The sequence below is a fragment of the Centruroides sculpturatus genome, unplaced genomic scaffold, assembly GCF_000671375.1.
Source record: "Centruroides sculpturatus isolate CEXI.00-Female unplaced genomic scaffold, Cexi_2.0 scaffold49, whole genome shotgun sequence".
NCBI lineage: Eukaryota > Metazoa > Arthropoda > Arachnida > Scorpiones > Buthidae > Centruroides > Centruroides sculpturatus.
This window is the reverse complement of record NW_019384317.1, coordinates 428,398-450,914: the sequence shown is the minus strand read 5'-3', so window position 1 is coordinate 450,914 and position 22,517 is coordinate 428,398. Positions and strand designations below refer to the sequence as shown.

The window sequence follows — 22,517 nt, the reverse complement described above, 5'->3', positions numbered from 1 at the left end:
CTCATTATTTAAGTGCAGGAAAAACAAATTTTACAAAAATCTTTTATCAATGAGGATTTGCTCAAAAGATTTTGTCATCCTTAACTAAATAACAATTTTCTGCTAAAAGCTGATATATTATTATATACCTGAATATTAGTCAATGTTCCCCTCCAGTTTTAAAGGAACAAAAAATTGCTTTTGACCTATATTTGGGTCCAATTAAATTTTCTTCAATTTAGATAACTGTATGTGGTACACATTGTACAGGGTTAAATTGATGCTAAAATGTGGTATATTGATTGTTTAGCAATGCTAAAAGTCAGCTAACTTGTGATCCATCTGATGCAATCAGTAAACTAGGTTTGGGAAGTGTTTAGCATGATTGTAAATAATTTGTTAGTTGATTGTTTTTGAATGATCAACCAAACTAAGCCAATTTGTTCTTATTATATTCAACAGAATCAGAACTTGTACAGAAATTTTAATTTGGTAACTTCTTTATTTTACTGTTAGTCTTTACTAATGAAACAATTGTCAGAAATTGGGAGAATGTTGTTGAAAATTTATTGCCAAATTTATTCTGTTATAGAGTATAAATTTCTCTTATAACCTTATTGAATACATAAATTTAAAATCACTTGTTTTAGATTGTTATAGAAAAATAAGACAAAAATGAAACACAATGTTTTAGTTTGTTTTTCTTAGTTTTCTATAATTCTCAATAGTAGTCATAAAATTGAAAGTACACTTTTCAGAATACATGTGAAATATGCAAGGAAACCTACTTCTCTGGCATCATAAGAAACAATAAGTTGCAATTTGTCACTTGTATGCCTCAGACACCTATATTATATTTCTATAAAATGTAAACTCTTTGAGTACAGTTTCCCAATCAATTATAGATGATTTAAATTGAATTTCTAAAAATTTCTAAGAAAACAATCAAATATTCATTTATGCTGATTATATTTACAAATATTTGGAAATGAAATTAATGATGACAATGAAAGTTCTGATGAAGGTGAAAGTGAAGAAGTATTGTTTTAATGATTTTCCAAAGTTTTTAATGCAAATTGATAATTTTTTGTATGCAAATAAAACTACAGTAGAGCATCGATTATCCGACTCAATTGGGGACTGGGGTTGGTCGGATAATTGAAAAGTCGGATAACCGAAAAGTATGAAAAAATCCATTACAGTAGAGCCTCGATTATCCGACCCAATTGGGGACTGGGGTTGGTCGGATAATTGAAAAGTCGGATAACCGAAAAGTATGAAAAAATCCATTATTAGGGTAGTATATTATTATATCCCATGTAATTAGTATATTAGTATATTGCTATTAACCTGCTTCGCGTTGAATTTTCCTCCATGTTAAGCCTATCAAATTTTTTTAAAAAATAATAATCGTCACTATTGTATCGTTAAAAATTAGAAAATTAAGCCTCTTTTAAATACTGGCTCCCTTTCATGGTTGATCCAGTGTTGCCAGCTAAAACACGTAAAAATAATATTAAAGTAGCCAAGACATAGCCAAATATTGTAGCGCCACATCACTAGCGAAAATTTTAATTTGCCGACTAGAACGCGGTCGGTTAACCAAGGTGATGGTTAATTGAGGGTTGGATAATCAATGCTCTACTGTAATAATAAAAATTTATCTTATATCATTATCAATTTTTATTAGTATAAAGGGTGGGGCCCTGTTACTTTTGGGCTAAGTAATTACAATTATCAAAAAGAAAATATACATTTTACAAACAATAAATCAAAAAATTTACATCAATAATTATTTTTTTACAAGTTCATAAAAATGTGACTTATATTCAAGTTCTAATTTTCTTTTCAGAAGCAAGGATTCCAAAATTTGGAGTTCATTTATTGAGGCCAATATGGTACATTAAAAAATTCAAGTAAAAAAAGAATTCTGTTATAAAAAAATATACAGTACAAAAACTAAAATTGATTACAATATTAAAAATCATGTCAAGAATCACATGGTAAAATTCTTTTTAATATTTATAAAAAACTGCTAATTAAATGGATATTGAATAAAATTTATTATTCACTACTGCATTTAAGTAAAATGAAAATATAAACGATTTCTCAGGTGTTAGTTTTGCTTTAATGATTAATAGGTTTTGTAAATAACAGTACCTATTGTTTTCTGTAATTAAAACACAGTCTGGTTTGTTCAATTTGGAATGTAAATAAAAATTTGTTTACTTCAGAAAAATTATCAATTCTGATGAAAATGAGCCTTTCTTATATATTTTACTTTATATAAAATCAAAACAAATTTTTTTTAATACTACAAAATATTAATCTTAAAAGATGTATTTTTAATTTAGTAATATGTTTTACAAAATAATTTATTTTAGTTTGAATTGAATATGTAATTAATAATAATAATAGTTTATTTGACATATAATTCAATACAATATCAAAGGGGGAAAAACAAAACAATAAATTCGCTTAATTCAAACCATCAAATTTCTTTAACATCTTGTTAAATTTTAACAAATCCACGAAATCGGAATTAAAACCACCACTCAACATTCTTAAATATTCCCCGTACATATCAGTTCCACAATTACTAAACATATGAAAGCACCAATCACTGTAACTACAGATCTGGTTGCAAATTATACACACCAAAGAAGCACTTCTTGACATAAAACAGTTCAACCGCAGTTTCGCAATCTGTTTTTTCGTCGCAATTGAGATTCCAACATCCCTTAAATACCCTGCCATGCCGAAATCAGGTTTAACCAGACGATAATATCGTAGCAACTAGGGTTTCTCATTTCCCAGTCTTTTGCTTGTCCCGGGATCCCGGGATAGAATTAATTATTTTTAAGGTATACAAAATATCTTGAAATCAAATGATATAATTATTTTCCATTTTTTAAAGTAATTTTAAAGTTCTGTAACCTCCAAAATCATATTAATAATGCTGTGTAAGGTCTATAGGCCTATAATAAAAATTACCTTTAAATAACGTAGAAATTTTCACAAATAGAAAAAAATTAATTAAAGTTTGCTGGAAACTGCATACAACAACAACAAAAAAAAATATTTTGAATTGAGTTAAAAATTAAAAAAATGAACTTCTAATTTAGAAGGTAATTTTCGTTTTTTAAATAAAATATAATACAAAATATTGCAAACTTTTATAAGATTTTAAAAAGCAAAGATGGTCAATACTCCGATAACTCACTCTAATTCTTATTTTAGTAATGAAAAGTCTTGCCACCGAGAATGCCCTTTCCGATTCAATTGATGTGATTGGAATAGTGTTTAATGCATTTAAGAGAAGACAGATATTATGTGTTTTTTCACCTGTAGCCTGGAAGATTTCGAGTTCGTTTTTCGAGATTGTAGTACTTCTTTCGCTCTCTAGTATTCTTGATTTGTCTACCTTGGCTGCTTTAATAGCGGCATCAAACTTAGAGCTCGATAATTTAGCAATTCATTTGGCTTTAATAATCAGGTTTATGAAGAAAAACTTCATACTTGCAGACTTTTTACTCGTTTGTATCCTTGCCCAATTTGCACAATCTGGCGTCAGGCATTTATTGAAGCTACCGAGCATGGTTAAAACTCAAGACAGCGTAAGCACAATTATTCCAGATATTACAGGTTCCGACAAGTAAAGAATTTTTATAGTCCTGCCACAAATAAGCTATATATTGATTATTGACCATTTGTGACATGCTATAACGAGCAAAAATTTAAAAAAACTAATAGGTAGGTTTAAAATTAATAAATACAAATGTATTCTGNGAATTTTTATAGTCCTGCCACAAATAAGCTATATATTGATTATTGACCATTTGTGACATGCTATAACGAGCAAAAATTTAAAAAAACTAATAGGTAGGTTTAAAATTAATAAATACAAATGTATTCTGACAGTGAATGAGTTAATTATGCTTTCTATTTGCAAAATTCCTCAACCTTAACACAAAATAAGAAAAAAAGTGAAGTTTTAAGAAATTTGCGGGATTTCCCAGGATAAGAAAAATTTCCCGGGTTAAAAAAACAACTGGGATACTGGAATCCCGTTTGAGAAACCCTAACCACCACCTCTTTCAATTCTTTATCAATCAACAGTACCATCCCACCTCTTTTTCACCCTTTATCAAATATACTAGTAGCATTAATCTTATAAATTTTGTATGTGTTACTTACATCTGTCGGAGGCTTTCTTGAATCTAATTCACCCAACCAGGTTTCCATCCAACAAGTGATATGAAACTTTCTCACAATGCTCCAATATTCCATTTCATATTCCCTCTTCCATCCATTCATATTCCAACTAAGGATTTTTAATGAATCATGCTTACTCCTAAAAAAGAATCACTGACACAACTATCCTCTTCTTTATCCTTGACAGCCTTGCGAATGTTTCCACCTATCACCAATTTATCACCTTTAAAATAAGCAATTTTCCCCTCCTTTCTGGCCTGTCTTAAATTATCCATCTGTTGTTTTCTCTTCTCTCTACATTCAATAGACAGGTCCTCCCTTATGCGCACTGCCTTCCTCCAGTCAGAGACATCCAATTTATTACACTTACTCTTCCAGCTGGTCAATATATCTCTTTTCGCCTGCATAGAAATACAGGAAACCAAAACCATCATATTATTTCTGGTATTTTTAGTAAGTCCAACACAGTCAACAAGGACATTCGATAAACCAACAACATCCCGAATTAACTTCAATACTGTATCAAAAAGATTTTCCCTATCACTCAACTCCACATTAAACAGTACCAAATTTATTTTCCTTAGATTATTGCCTTCAAGTGTGTTAACTCTTTTGGTTAGAGTAGTGATCATTTGCATATTGTTAGTCATTTCCGCAATCGTACACAGATTCTAATTTATTGATTCTCTCCAACAGTATATTAATCTTATCGTTCATTTGCACGAAATTATCTTTTACTAAACGTAATTCCGTCTCTATTTTTAATTCTATAGCATCTTTCATTTCACTCAACATACCTCTTATTCTTAGAAGAATAATTCTTGATCCAAATTCTTTCTAGTGTCTCTCACTTTAATAGCACTTCCCGTGGAACAGGACCGCAAACATTTACCTGGTGGTGTTGTTAATATCCTTGTGCTCTTCTCAAAGGCTGCTTCCTTTTCTTTGGCACTATCCCAATTCGTACATTCCCAATTTTAACAAATTTATCCATAATAAAGGCAATCACAAAAGCTTAGCCGCAACAAGTACAACTTCACTTCAAAACTCACCAACAGCCTCAGCGACTATAGCGCCCCCCGAATATGTAATTTAAATACAAGAGAGAGTAAAATTAATGGATACAAGACAATATAACAAATATATCTATTATTGATCTGTAATTGTTGCAGGTCATCACAAACTATAAAATTACATGCAAAGTAAATTTGCTGTTATAGGCTGAAACAAACAATGAAATAATTTATGTAGCTAGAAATATAGCAAGTCAAATTTTTGTAGCTCAAAAAGTAGCCAATGCACTAAATGATTTTTTATTTGCCAAACTAAAAAAAGATATCCCATTTTGGTGCAAAGTAGCCAAATCTTTTCATTTGAGATACAGTACATAATATGCATATAATTTATGGTGGGTAGTCATCTTCTGTCTTTAGCACTTGTGAACCTCATTACACTAGCACTACAGTGACTAACATAAAGTGGAAGTAGCTTAACTGTCTTCTAACAAAGCAGCTTTACTAGAAAACATACCCAGTCTATATTTTTAGTGTTTTTTGTAAGTGTATATTAATGACATCTTGTGACAATTTTTTTGATAAAAAATATTACAACATTGCATGAATTTCAAAAAAATTAAAGAGTAACTACAGAACAATCTCAATGTTTTAAGGAAGTTTACAATTTTATGTTCGGCTGCAGGTTAGGTTGGATAGCTTTTTGAAACATCCTGTATATCATGTTGTTATTTCTATGTATAATGATTTGATTTCAAACTTTTTTTGCTTTTTTTTTTTTTTTTGAAAGTTTAATATTGATGAATGTTGCTTTATAACACAGCAGCAATTGATGTTTCCTTGTAAGAGATTAACACTTGTCATGTCTATCCAAGACCAAAAATTTTCCCAGATCATGCATAAAATTTCCTTGAAAATTATTGCACACTAATGCAGAAAATAAAACAATAATTTATGAACCAATTAGTAATTATTACTATATAGTTTAGAAAATTCAAATTAAATCATACAAATAATTATATAGTGCAAATATATAATTATTTGTATAATTTGCCATGCAGCACTACACTTAAATTAATGTAAATTTTTAAATTAAAAGAACATTTTATTTTAAGCATGTGTCATCATCATAGAATGGCATATACAATACATTGATTAACAGAAATAAAATTCATCACTGATCATTCATCATAAAAGTCATCACTGATATTATGAATTATCTATTTTTAGCACTGGATTGATAATTAATGAACTTTTTGATGTCCAAAAATGCAAAATATATTCATGAAACAATGATTGTACAATTTTTTTCTTAAAAAATTATTTAAGAAATCAAAAACTCTAAAAAACTCTTTTGCAAAAAGCAAAGGAGTTTTTTAGAGTTTTTGATTGATTTTTCATTATTTTATTTATTTATTTTTTGAAAACATGACTGTATTTTTAAGATGCTTTAAAACATATTTTGGCATGAATATTTTTTGTTAAATTTTTGAAAAAATATGAAAAATATAGGAAAATAATGTTTATAAAATGATGAAAAACTTGTTTAGCTGTTTATTTAATGAGGATAAGCCATAAAAGTTTTTAAACAGAGTTTATTAATCTGCAAATTTTCCTTGTAGGGAACAAGTGAATATTTCATTTTAATTCAAGCTGACATGATATTTCACTCATTAATTAGTGCCAAAAAGAGTTTTGAAATAAAAATGGATTTTATTTTTCGTTTAAAACTCTTTTTGGCACTATTTAATGGGTGAAATATGATGTCAGCTTGAATTAAAATAAAATGTTCACTTATTTTCTCACTTGTGCTGCTTTAATTTCCCTCATAACTTGGTCATGCAATTGGACATATTCTGTATCTGTGTCCTGTCATATTGATCTATAAACTTCACAACCATCTTTGTTTTCTATTGGTTATTGCCTTCCTAATTACACTAACAGAAGTTTTATTTTCTAACTTGATTTTCTGATCTTTTATGTGCTATAGAGAAAGTATTTCTGATTTTTGTTTCTATATTATTTTTTTCTTAGATGATTACAGAAATTGAATTTGTAAGAATCATTTTGCTATTTCAGAGTACCCAGCCAAAAGGGTTTGGAGAGAATTGTGTATATAGTAATTATAATAAGTATTAATAATAAGTTTGTGTATACGTGAATTATTTCAGACAACTTAAATTTGAACAAGTGTAGTTAAAATATTATCCATTGTTTTTTTTGACAATTTGAAGCATCAGTACTATTAAGTGCTATCAATGTTTAAAATAATTATCATTTCAAATAATTTAGCAAATATTTTTTTAGATTTGATGTTTAATAATTTAATACACAAAGTCAGAATTAATGCACTTGAATTAAACATATATATCTTTATTAATTTTTTTATTTGTTAATGAAAATTTTATAGATTATAGTGTACATACTTGTCTATAACAATGATCTAAATAGTCATTGAGATTAATTTGAACAATAATTTTAATCAAATATTGTTTTTCTTTGTTTTGGCTTCTACATGTTTGGAATTACAGTGTTGTCTCATATTTTGAATTTAATTTATATCTAGAAGCCATTAAAACTCTGAATTTCTCTGAATTCCAAATTAATTTCCTCATTAGAAATAATGGAAAGTGAATTAATCTGTTTCCAGATCCTAAACAATGCCATTTTGATAAACTTGAACAGCAAATACATATAATTTAAGGTAACAAGAACTTAAATAAATGCTCTGAATAATAAATTAAAACATAAAACAAATAAATACTGTATAATAAAATGAAAATTGTATTTACTGGACATACATTATTGACTTTATCATCTTAAATATGGCTACTAGATTCACCACACTTAAGCTTTCATGCTTTGCAATAAGTTCCTTTTTAATCTCAATTGTTGATACTACAACCTTCCTCTTAGGCTTCATTGCTTCCACACACTTCTTGGATGTCGTGATTAATAGGTAAGAGTTATATATATATATATATATAACCAAACATATGATCATAATACAAGAGATGTTTTCAGAGTGAGACCAAGAGACAACTGGCCACACAACAGATCACATCTATGCTGTAAGCACATTTTTTTCACTGTCTGCAGTTTGAATATAGAACCATTTTTAAATTCAGATCAAATTTCTCTCAAATTTAGCATTCAAACTCTGGAACATTTAAAATTAGTGAATTGTTAAAAGTATGAGGTACCACTGTATTATAGACCTTGTAATAAACATTATAGAAACAAACCCATTTTTGACCCAAGTTTGAATCAGAGTCAACTCAGAAATATTTTACAGTTGGGTTAATCTAAATATGTTAGGGCCAACCTAACTGCTCAATTGTTGGCTAGTTGAACCATAATGAGTATGAAACAATCTCTTAGTGTTCACACAGGCTCGTCTTTGGTACGTGCAAGGCCCTGGGCCAAGAAAAGCTTGGAGGCCCCTTAAGGAATTTGTAACAGCAGGTTAATGTTTATAAATTTTTTCAGTTAGCTTTCTCTGCTAAACGTATTATATTTATGTTTAATAAAATTTATCAAACATATCTTTTGATGGTTTACTGTTTATAATAATTTTATTACTTATTGGTCTATTCAATTTTGCATATTTTTGAGGTCTCGAATGTTAGGAGGCCCCTGGGCCCAGGCCCAGTAGGCCCACACCTAAAGATGGGCCTGTTCCCATAGAGTATAAAGATTCAATAGTAGAAAGAAAAAGATATGATCTAAAATCTTTTATTTTTACCTAGTATTACATATTTAAAAATAAAATCTTTTTAATAGATTTTTTTTTGTGATAAAATTTTCTTATTAATAGTTTAGATTATATAATTTTTAATTTTTAAAAATGCTTTTTAAATGTAGCGTTTTGCAAGAAGAAGCTACTGAGCACCAAAGTTTTGAAACTTTGGCTTCTACTCTTCATCATCATTTTGGAAAATCTGATTATTTTCATGTAGGATGTGCCATTGTAAGTATTTTAAACATTTACATTGGTTGATATAAAATTAATTCACTATATAGTTTAACAATATAAGTACTCAGATATGCTCAAATTACAGTATTCTCTTGCTAATCTGGTCTCTCAGTTATCCATCATCTCCAGTGTTATGGCCTATTCACTTCCATTTTCATGAAAATGTTAAGGCTGTTATACACGTTATGGAAATCCTCAAAGGATGTACTTAACAGACGAAAAAAATCAGATATAACTGGCTGGATCGAACATAGTAATTTACAAAACTTATTAAAATATTTCCCAACGTATAAAGAATTATTTTTATTTAAAGGTGGATAGATAGAAAAAAAATCACGGTTAATCCTCAAAGGATTTCCGTAACGTGTATAATAGCCTTTAGTCATGTCTCACATTGTATTTTCCTGTTTTTTTGGCTTCATTTCTTTGTACAGTGTTGCACATCAGCACACCATATTACTTGCACTACCTGCCTTCAAAAAGAATTAGTACTGAAGGCAACAGATCATTCATTGCCTTTAGGCCTATACACACTCAGTAATATGGTACCCAAATGTGAAAGAATTGGTCAAATTAGGAAGAATCTAATGTATAAACAAATGTAATCTATAAGCTGTATAATGAATGCATGAATGTATTTCTACTAGAAGGTTCAAAATTTAAATCTTGGTGTAGAGTCAATAGTTTTTCTTGATGCTTTAAAATGAAGTGTGTTGTATGCTTAAAACATGGAACCTATATTATTGTTTTGTATAAATATCTAGTTAAAAGATATCACAGTATATATTAAAGAAATTTCATAATTAAAGAAATAGTTCTTCTTTATATTATCAGGTCAATTGGAAAGTCATTGTAGCAAAAAGACAAAACAAAAAAAAATTTGCAAAAATGTTTGTAGTGGCATTAGGGTAAAAATTTCTTAAACTGTTTTTTCAACTGGTATTTCAAAACATAACCTTCTGAAAGAGGTGTAACAAAACTATTCTGAGTCTGTAAACTACAAAAAGTTTGCAAAAATGTTAGTTAAAATCAATGAAAAAAGATACAGTCTGAGTTTCAATTCAGATACTCTGTAAAGCAGATTGTTGAAAATATGACAAAAGTTTATGGTGATAGTGGACCATCTGAGCATACTGTCAGAAATTGGTTCACTCAATTCAGGTCTAGAGACTATAGCTACACACTGGATGACCACAGGAGGATGATCTGATGAGGCAGCAGGCCATTGAGCATGTCTAGATCACACAGAAAAAGCTTCTGAACTGGGCTTTACTCAATCAACAATTTGCATGGGACTGAAGTAGCTAGGCATCAAGTACACAGGTGGAAAGTGGGTGCCATATATCCTCACTGAACAGAACAAAGCATGATGAATTTTCAAGTGTACATCACCTCTGAATCAGTACCAAAACTGCTGTTTCTTTGATTGCTTTTAAACTGTCACAGTAAATCCACTTCTTATCACAACAAGAAATAGATTTACTGTGTATGTTCTGGTATTGCCAAGGTATCATTTATCACCACTACATGCTATTGAGCAAAACAATTGACAGTTACACTTACTATGATATGCTCGATAACCTGGCTGCAAGGATTGTCAAAACTTACTTATCATTGGACTGAAAGGGAATTTTATTTCAAGATAATGCTAAACCACATATTAGTAAGAAGACAATCTGCTACCTACATCACTTGGCCTCGGAACTTGTCAATCACCCACCATATTCATTAGATCTTGCTCCATCAGACTTTTAATTTTTTCAGTGCTTACAAAATAATTTTTATGTGCATATGCTGTCTGGACAGCTATTAAAACAGAAGGTGAATGACTTCCAAGCAGTCATCTTTCTTCAAGCTGGGCATTCAAATGCTGGTTGAACACTGGTCTTGGATCATAGCTAACAGTGAGGAATATTATCCTAATTAAGTTTTTTTGTATTATCTTTCAGTAAAATCACCTTTTCTGCATCCTAATTTTCAGCAATGATGTTTTAATTTTCCTGATATACAGAATTTAACATTTAGAAAATTATCTACATAGATTTATAGTTCTATTTTTAGATATTTTTTTAATGATTAGTTTGGTTGACAAAATTGCTAGAAATATATAATCAACATCATATGAGGTGTAGTGTTGTGTATACAGTATTTTAGGTGATTATCAATTTGGGAAACTAATTCCAGCTAATGTTAGAAGATCATCATGTTCAAAATATCTACTATATAAAGCTGAAAAACTCGATTCTTTCTATCACTGTATGCCCAAAATAGCCACTAGGGGCGCCCCTAGCTATTATTTCAATTAACAATAAATTCAGTATATTATTATTTCATGTAGTTATTTTGCGTTTTTTGCTGCGTTTTAGTAGGGTACTCCATGAGAAATTCAGAATATTATTTTTATTTGTAATAGGAATTTATTATTTATACAATGGAATAACACCGCTGCTGCTAGAATGACCATTAGGGGGCGTCCCAGGCTACTAGAATAGAAGGATTGGAAGTATGAAATAATCTAATAATCTTAATCTTCATTGTTGTTTTCTGACCGGGCAATGCCAAGCTCATCTGCTGGTTATTAATAAAAACAAAAATATTATTAGCAAAAGCAACAATGAAATAATCTGTTTTTCTATTTAAAATTTTTCATTTTTAAAAATGTACATAATGATAAGTATAAAACTGCAGGAATATAATAATAATATAAATGAAAGTATCTAGTACTAATCTGAAAGTTGCCATTTATTCTTTGGATAACTAGAACAAACTGAATTTAAAAATAAATTAGAGATCTTAAATTATTTTGAAAGTTAAAGATACAACTTTATATCTGAGAATTGTTTTAATATAATGACTAGATAGCCTGTTTCCCACAGATTATAATATATAAAAATTTTTATTTTTATCATTAGTAGTTTTAGATAAAGTTCGTTAAATGTTGTATGTTGTTCAGTAATTAGCATTTTCTTCAAATGATCTCAGAACATTGAATATTGTTTATTAAAAGTCTACTTACCTTTGAGGTGAATTTTATATTCCTACTTTAAATACAAAATATTTCACTTCAGAAAATTTCTTTGAAATTACTGATATTAAGAGTTGCCATTTTTTATGAAATTTTTGTTGAGTTTGTGTGAAATGATTCAATGATTACATTAACAGAAAAGCATTGAAGAATGAAATTACCATTTTAAGAAACTATAGACTATTTATGTATTTAATAAATCATAAAATTAATTTATACTATGTACAGTGGGTGATCGGTTAATGAACATAATCCCTTCCAAGACTTTGTTCATTAACCGATTATCAATTTACTAAATTATTAATAGGTTTCTTTGGAATTTGATTAATTCGTTCTGGAGACCCCCAAAAAATAAAAAATATATACCGTATTTTGACGACTATAAGTCGCACTTTTTTACTACTTTTTGGGGCTCAAAATCATGGTGCGTCTTATACTCGACAGGTAACCATTTTTACAGTGAAATTATTTACAGTAGTGGTCCACTCTAGGGACCAACCTGTGCAGTGATCCGTTAAGCACATGGTCCCTCAACCGAATGGCTAGAGTACCTAGATTATCAGAATAGCGACACACGAGTCATCGCCGCCATGTTCTGTCGACTGTCATTGCATGACCTCTGAGTTTACATTAAGAAATGATGATTATTTCAGTTTAATAAAGATGTTGATTCACCCATCCGTCATATTCTTGAATAAAAAACAAATAAAATGCATCTTTTTAATAAAAAAAAAAAATGAATAAAATGCATCCGTCACATTCTTGAATAAAAAAACGAATACAATGCAATCTCCCATTAAAAAAGTTTTTTCTAACTTTTCTGTCTCAAAATAGGGGTGCGTCTTATACTCGGCAGCGACTTATACTCGTCAAAATACGGTACTTTCTTACTATGTTTATTCATATGTGATAATAAAAATACATATATATATGGTCTTGCATTTTTATAAGTCATGTTATTTCTGTTTGGGGGGGTTAAAGAATCTGTCTAATGTTGATTACTTTTCTCTCTTCTTCATGATTTTTCAGAAGTAAATAATAGCAATGTAATTGTAGAGATCCCTAGGCCTATTAACCTCAACCTGGTTTGAATGCCATTTTAAGACCGTTGTTCTGACATCCTCCCACTTCAAAAGATCTTTAATAGCAGATATCGGCATAAATCCGCTTTTTCAGAAGAAAATGTAAAAGAATTATTTCTATCAGAAATATAAAAGGCTGGAATTACAAGGGAGAGTTTCAAAGTTCAGGGGAATACTATTCGATCAATATTTACTGGGTAGAATGTTGATGTCAACATCTCCCGTGCTCTGAAAAGTTTTGAATTGTTGCCTGAAGACAAAAGACCAATTGGTATTCGTTATTTTACATTGCTTCTTCTTGTGTTTGTTTAGTGAAGTGTTTGTTATTCAAACATGTGTTCATTGTCTGATCATAAAAATCTTTTGTGAAAGTGTTCGTTATCTGATTTGTTCGTTAACTGATCATCCACTGTATTTAATAATCAGCAATTTTTATAATAAGAAAATTCATAATTGTTAATTATTATAATCATGATATTTCTATTAATTATTTGATAAAATTGTTTTTATTTTTTAATTACTTTACACAGTATTTTTATATAAGCATCTATATAAATTTGTGTTTGTAATGATAAATTTATTTATTTAGGTAATGTTATTACAGCAAGCAGATTTATTGCCAAGTCCTTATCAACGTCTTACAGCCATATTTCTTTTGTATGAAATGTATCGTACAGAACCAATTACTGCAAATCCTTTTGCCTCAGTTTTTGTACATTTATTGGTAAGTTGTTTCAGTCTGTTCATGTTCATAAAACTTAATATTATTTTTACAATATATATTTTTGTTTCTCAGATGCAGATGTTTCTATCTAATTTGAATTGCTTTTTCTGTAATTCTGTAATTTTCTTTTTATTTTTAAAAAATTAAAATTTCCATTTTAATAATACATATATAGTACAGCAGTGTGTATATATTTATTATTGCTTCAGATTCAGAGTATTCTAACTACATTTCGTGTAATTTTGAATTTGATGAAATTTTTTTAGGTACTGGGAAAGGTGGTACTGGATAAAATGAATGACTACAGAGTTATTTCTACATAGTCCACTAACATTTTAAGTAACTTTTCATCACAATTTGACTTAAAATATGAAATTGGAAAGTGAATGGATCATGTATCATTCACTTGCTTAGAAATTTTGGAATATACAGATAGCTAGATTTACTTGTGTATGGTGCAGGACTGCTAACTTAAACTAGCCCATTTTCAGATAATGGAAGCATTTAAAATACACAGATAAGTGAGAAAGTACTCAGTAGATCCAGTAAGTTTTAATCTTGCCAGAATTTCTTACAACACACTTATGAACTATAGATAGGTAATATTAATAACAGTATCAGATCAATAATCAGTGCCAGCTACAAATATTTTCAGAGTGAAGTTATAGCTTCAATGGCACTAGGTAACTGGCACTTGGATTCTTACATATTATGAAATAAGATGACCTTGTAAAATATGGTTAATAGCAATAAACATGACTGTTCTTTGAAAAATTATAGGATTTTTTACAAAAGTGTGAATTCATTGCTTCATTCTTCAGCCATAGTTCAGCCATAATTGTATTAAACTTTAATATTGCTATTAAATTTCAAGTATGATGAAATTAATTAATTGTGTGTCATTTTCTGTATATGTAAATTTTATATGAAAAATATTTTTAGGGATCAGATTTTCTTTGACGTATTTAAATTTATTTCATAATNTTTTCTGTAATTCTGTAATTTTCTTTTTATTTTTAAAAAATTAAAATTTCCATTTTAATAATACATATATAGTACAGCAGTGTGTATATATTTATTATTGCTTCAGATTCAGAGTATTTTAACTACATTTCGTGTAATTTTGAATTTGATGAAATTTTTTTAGGTACTGGGAAAGGTGGTACTGGATAAAATGAATGACTACAGAGTTATTTCTACATAGTCCACTAACATTTTAAGTAACTTTTCATCACAATTTGACTTAAAATATGAAATTGGAAAGTGAATGGATCATGTATCATTCACTTGCTTAGAAATTTTGGAATATACAGATAGCTAGATTTACTTGTGTATGGTGCAGGACTGCTAACTTAAACTAGCCCATTTTCAGATAATGGAAGCATTTAAAATACACAGATAAGTGAGAAAGTACTCAGTAGATCCAGTAAGTTTTAATCTTGCCAGAATTTCTTACAACACACTTATGAACTATAGATAGGTAATATTAATAACAGTATCAGATCAATAATCAGTGCCAGCTGCAAATATTTTCAGAGTGAAGTTATAGCTTCAATGGCACTAGGTAACTGGCACTTGGATTCTTACATATTATGAAATAAGATGACCTTGTAAAATATGGTTAATAGCAATAAACATGACTGTTCTTTGAAAAATTATAGGATTTTTTACAAAAGTGTGAATTCATTGCTTCATTCTTCAGCCATAGTTCAGCCATAATTGTATTAAACTTTAATATTGCTATTAAATTTCAAGTATGATGAAATTAATTAATTGTGTGTCATTTTCTGTATATGTAAATTTTATATGAAAAATATTTTTAGGGATCAGATTTTCTTTGACGTATTTAAATTTATTTCATAATTAATTTTATTATTTATGCAATGTATTTTAGTGATGTTGAATTTATATTTTTTTAGAACCCTCCTGAAGAAACTATGAAGGGAATAAATAAGAAGTTAGAATTTATTGGTGCTCTTCCTAAACTCAATAAAGCTGAAAAATATTTTATTTCCCAGTTAATTTCTATGCCACCAAAAGAGGTAAATGAAATACAAAATATTATTATTATTATTATTTTACTGTTTTGATTATATATTAAAATATTTTCTAGTTATTCAAAAAAACTCCAAAACATATTGTGAACATGGATGCAGCTATGTTGCAAGTAATAATTTTTTTTTATATTAAACAAAATTAATTAAATATTTATTTTATTTGTAAATTTTAAAAATAAACTATTATAATTTTATTTTTTCCATGATATACATGTATAATGTTTTTCTTGTGTGATTTTTTTATTCAATTCTTATTTTATTTTAATTTTAATTATTTTATTCTTATTATAGATGTAATTAATTGAAAATTTTAGTTCATAAATCTCTAATGTTAATAGATTAAGTAGTTTACTTGACACATCAATACTGTTTATATTTACTTTAACATTTTCAGGTTAGCAATCAATCTAGCTTCAAAAATATGTGAAATCAAATACCAGAATAGAAAAATTATGCAGTGATTCTAATTTTGAATAAATGTTCTGCTTTATTATTATAATTGTATTGAGCATCATGTATTTCTGAATAATCAAAGAGAACAGAACAGTTATGAAAATAAGTTCCTATATAAATGTATTGGTATGATTTCATTAATGGTTTATGCTTTACAAGGAATTAAATTAAGGTCAAAATTGCCTTACTTGATATCAATTAATCATGACTATAAATTAATTTGAATTTATGATTTATACATAAATTCTTAATATATTATAATCTATATTTATATATTTATCATTTATAATCTATATTTGCTTTACTACTAATTTTATTTACTCTGATGTAAATAAAATTAGTAGTAAAGCAAATATTAGTTGAAATTGGTATGCAGATAGTTTTTAATAAAAAAAACTTGTTTCATTATTAGTTCACATGGTAATTCAATTTTTAAATTATCTCATGTTAAATGAAGTATTTTTTGCATATTTTGATAGTTTGTTTGAGATTATTTTTTGAGTTTTAAAAAGAGAATTAATAATATAATTTTGTATGAAAATTGACAATCATAAATTTCACTTACTGCTCTCATGTCAAGCATTCAAAAATACAAAATAAGATTTGAAATATTTTATCATAATTAAATTACATAATATATCTAAATTGTTATCAGGGGGAAAAAATATAATATTTTAGAAGTTATTAAACTTCTAAAATATTTTCACATCTTTGGATCTTGCTAAGAACATAAATGTGATATAAAATTGTAACTGTTTTAGATGGATTTAGTAATCTGAAACTGTGAGGATTATTTACTTTTCAAAGCCTAATAATTTTATTTTCATTCTTTAAAGTTTTGTTTAAGAAATTTTCAACAGAAAATACTGTAAGTAATTTACTTTTACAGATACATATGTTCAAATTTTGTAATTGTTGAAGATAAGAAATTTGTTTCTGTAAAGATAATTATTTGAAATAATATAAGTTTTCAGGTACTTGCAACAATTTATTTTTAAAAAAATCAAATTTATTTTGTAAAAATGAATATTTATAATTAATAATAATAACTTTACAAAATATTTATCATTTGAAAAAAATTAAACCAATAAAAATTTTTTAAGATAATTGCCAAAAAGCATAAGGTGGTCCTCTACTTTCGTACAATTTGCTATTTTGTACTTTCGGTTTTTATCAATATATATATATGACAAAATGCACATACTTTCATGTAATGATTCACCCCTTCTCATGAACTATTAGTCACTAATTCCTCTCTGACATTAATGACATCCATTTTCGGCATCACATGTTTAGTCTTGAGCAGGGACATCTTGAGTTAGTGCTTGTGTTGATAAGTTGTATTTTGTCAGTTTATGTTAGGATGTCTGCTATCACTTTATGCACATTTTTGTTTTGGTGTAAAAATTTGCCGTTATTAAGTCATAAACATGAGTGAAATCGAAAAATAGCAGTATTGATACTGACAAAAAGAAATCAAGGTTTTATAATCTCAATATGATCAAGAGCATATATCTCATGTATGAAGGGCAATAGAAAAAGACAAAGCATGTTACAGAATTCTTTATCAAGAAAAGAAAAAGAAGAGTACAATTCAATCATCTCTTGGCAAATTTAAAAAGAAAACACCAGATACTAACCAATAAAAAAATAAATATTTTGAAAACCCTTTTTGGTGTTTTTCTTATATTGCCTACTTTTCTGCATTTCAACTTTCATACACATTTTAGGAACCAGTTAGGTATGAAAGTAGAGGACCATTTTATTATTTTCAGAAAAAAGATGAAAAGTGATTTTGATCATTAAAAAGTTAGTGATAAAATATTGTTTACATATTGAAAACACTTTAAATTAAAATTGAAAAATAATATTATACGTTGGTTCAGAATATTTTTTTTCATGTTATAAAGCTGCTTAGCATAACTGAAATATGAAAAAAATTAATCACATTATAAGACAGATAGTTATGTACTAAGCTATCCTCAAACTCACAACAAACTATAAAATTCTAGTAAAACTTTGTTTAATTACCAATATTCTTAACCTTGTTCAAAGATCATTATCAGGCTGCATAATTGTTAACTTTATTATCCTTTTCATTTTTATCTTTATTTCATAACCTTAGTACACTTTAAAATATTCTACTTGCTTTACTACTAAGTAAAGCTTAGTATCCTGTATTATCCAATATTTTTCAAATTTTTGTCATTTCTTTTACAAAAAGCCATTTAAAAGTTTTAAAATTCAATACATTGTAGCTTGATGATCTTTGAACAAGGTTGAAAATGTTAAAATTCCAACAAAACTTTGCTTAATTACTTAAGTTTGTAGTGAGTTTGACTTTATGATTACTTGTTTATGCTATTACTGTATCATTTACTAAGCCATCCTACTGTTTCTGAAGGATTAAGTTTGAATTTGATTGAATCCTTACAGGAGTTTGGATGAGGACAATACTCCCATCTCTCATCCATGAGATGTTATATAAACTGTTATATGTACTGTTAGTTTGCAAATCACTTAGTTTAACAGAACATAATTTTTTTTTAATCAGTGTAAGATAAATATTTTATTTTATGTCTATTATGTATATTCAATTATTTAGTTTAAAATAATTATATAATAATAGAAATTAGACTTTCTAAAATATATTTCACAAAAATTGATTTTACGTATGTATTTTGTACTTTTCATTTACCCATTTTGTATAAATATTTTAAAGTTTTAAGTAAATAATAATGATTTATATTTATTTATTTTTTAATTTTAGAATTATGATATTAGTGGCTTGCAAGTGTCATTAGCTGAACAACATTCTGAAATGCCTCAGACTAGTAAATCAGCTATACCAATTGTGATACCTGATCCTGTTGATATAAATAATCCAGGGTAAAATTTGAATTGCATTTTATATTATTGAAATGTTTAAGTAAAAATAAAATAATTATATATAATTTCTTTCTATTTTAGGAAATATACTCCTCTCTCTTATGTAATTGAACAAAAATGTTCAAATAAATCAGATTTATTGGACATAGTTGATGCATTACATAGCCATGAAAATAATAATAGTAGTAATAACAATAATAATAAAAATAAATTTACTTATGATTCTACTGATACTTCCAAAATTATGGAAGCTTTGTTGATAGGTCAACAATCGCCAGTTGAGCAATACTTTAGACCTGAATTTATTCGTCTTGCTCCTCCTCTTTATACTTGTGAAGATGAGGTAAGCTCAGTTTTTTATTATTATTATTATTATTATTATTATTATTATTATTATGATTATTTGCATTATTTCAATCTTAAGTTGTCATAATTTAATTTTCTGTATTACTAGTGACAGTTTTCTGAAACCATTTTCTTAAAATGAGTTTGTGTTTTTTATAAGGGAGTAACAAAATTAAAATTTATATATTTTGTAATATTTGTTGTTTTGAAATCATGTACTAAAATTTTTTAAGAGTGTTAAACACAAGATTATATTAATAATCAATCACATGGCTTCTTTTCCATCTTTAGTTAATTGATACGGTATTTCTACACATTTCAGGCTTTTGGTGCCTCACATGTAGAAAAGCCATATCAATTAAATAAAGATGGAAAAGAAGCCACGTGATTGATTATTAACAAGATCATGTGTTTAACACTCTTAAAAAAAAATATTTTGTAATAATTTTAAACCTATATAATTTTAATGTTTAGAAATATTATTTCTTCTGCTCACATAGTTAATTAATTTAACTTGGATATTAACTATAGCTCTTTATCACCTTATTAATCCTCAGTATTTCTGCAAACAAATGTTTATTATTCTTCAATTTGAATCATTGTAATAATAAAATGATATATATAATAGTTTTGTCATTATACAAAATTAACTTTAAAAAAATAATGAGCAAGCTATTTACAAAACATTAAAACATTTCAAATTTGAATCTGTTCTTAAATGACAACATAAAGACAGACATTAATGTTCTGAAAAATTTTGTTAATAAATTTCAAATATCATTTTATAAGTATATAAAAGACTTCTATAATATTTTATTGAAATATCAAATGTAAACAAAAAATGAGCTAATAAGCAATTAAAGCAATTAAAATTTGTAATTTAAATTTGACATTGTTTACATTTTAAAAAGAGCTATTTCTGAAATGCTGAATAAAACATTTTATTTTTCACAATATCATCTAGATCAGTGTTTTCCAACCTTTTAGGATTAGTGACACACTTTGAACTTAATAAGATTCCTGCATCACATCGTAATTTTTAATATAAATTATGGTTGATTCATCTATAAAAAGAAACAGTGACAATCTTAAGGGCTAAAGTTCGAAAGCAATGACAACAACACTTAGTTGATAGAAAAGTTAGTGCAATTCTGTACTTTCTTGTCCTATCAGTTTTCATGAAAGTAAACCTGAGAGAAAAGCACAAAATAATTTGAAAATTTCAATATTCGAAAATCCATGGGCAAATTTGAGACAACATGAATGCATAGTTGAATTTTAAAAAATTATTGAATAATGAAGTTTACATTTAAAAACTGTGAAACTTGGTTTTGGAAATCCTCTGTACAATGTTAGAGTTAAACCAGAAGTCATGTTGTATGGGAATATTCCTAATTTTCAAATCATGTTGTAGAAGTACCATGTTGTATGAAGGATATCTGTATTTGGATTAGAGATTTTATCGTTCTGTTTAATGTAATTGCATTAAAATTATGCAATTACAATATTTATGAATCTACAATATCTTATGAATCTATAGAATATTTAATCTGTATTATTAAAATTTTATAATTTTTCATTTTATTTTAGTTAGCCTGGATGAATCCTACAGAACCAGGTGAACATAAAGTGGCATGGGATATGTCTATGTGCGTTAGCAATACAGCAGGAGTGGAAGCTAAAAAATTAATGGCTAAAGCATTTAAAGGACCTTTAACCATTCAACAACAACAACAGTTATTATCAGAATTAGAGCAAGATTCTAAATTAGTATATCATATTGGATTGACTCCAACAAAGGTTAAATATATACATTATAAATTTTTATTGTATTGAATATTATCATTTCTGCTCTCAAAAACAGGCACATATAATAATGTCAAATTGAAATCAGTTATTATTATAGACATAAGAAAAATATTCTAGAATAATAGTAAAATATAATTTTAGTAATATAATACAATTATTTAAAGTTTTTCATTTATAACTAGTATTATATAAATTTATCTTTAATCATTGATTTAGTTTGAAGTTTTAGGAACTCAAAAACAAGCAGAATTGTTGGGCTACAATTAGATATGATAAAAGTTGTTCAAATCAAAAATCTGTATTTAACATTTTTTATTTACATTTTTATTGAAAACCCATAGTATGCATTTTATAAGTGCTTTTGTATAAAATGCTGTTTCATGTAGTGATTGCAAATATTTTTCTTACTTTACAAATGAAAAAACAAATAAGAATTTTTTAAAGTATTATTGTTAGTTTTTAAAATATAATTAAAAGATTACAATTAATAAATTAATCCCATACTAATAAAATTCTAAAAATTTTCAGCTTCCTGATTTAGTGGAAAATAATCCATTAATTGCAATTGAAGTTCTGTTAAAATTGATGCAATCAAGTCAGATTACTGAGTAAGGCAATTTTTTGATATTTATAATTCTCAAATAAATGTAAAAGTAATATTCAAAGTAACAAATAAAATTCTGCTTAATTGAAAAATTGCAGTTATTTTAATTATAGTCTAAATTCTCAATGAAGCAAAACACTATTATAGAACTCATAAAAGTTATACTTGATATTCAGAAATTGTGTAATGAATTAAAATAAAAATTTTTTAAACATTTTTCAATTGAAAATTTTTTCTTTTAGTTTGTATATACTCTCTAAGTACTTCAATATATTTAAAAGCATAATTTTTCTTTGAGTGAAATATGATTTACAGAAATATTCTATTTATAAATTTAAACAATATT

The 22,517-nt window shown here is 27.3% G+C and overlaps 1 protein-coding gene across 1 annotated transcript in view; it reads left to right on the top strand.

Moving 5' to 3' along the window:
• Positions 1-22,517, top strand: part of LOC111623918 (CCR4-NOT transcription complex subunit 11-like) — a 43,036-nt gene that overhangs the window by 8,036 nt on the left and 12,483 nt on the right. Inside the window, exons 3-10 of the mRNA XM_023366652.1 lie at positions 9,072-9,177; positions 13,880-14,014; positions 15,934-16,056; positions 16,128-16,181; positions 19,295-19,413; positions 19,495-19,756; positions 21,349-21,558; positions 22,096-22,175. Coding sequence (XP_023222420.1) covers positions 9,072-9,177; positions 13,880-14,014; positions 15,934-16,056; positions 16,128-16,181; positions 19,295-19,413; positions 19,495-19,756; positions 21,349-21,558; positions 22,096-22,175 — 1,089 coding nt within the window. The remainder of the gene's footprint in view (positions 1-9,071; positions 9,178-13,879; positions 14,015-15,933; positions 16,057-16,127; positions 16,182-19,294; positions 19,414-19,494; positions 19,757-21,348; positions 21,559-22,095; positions 22,176-22,517) is intronic.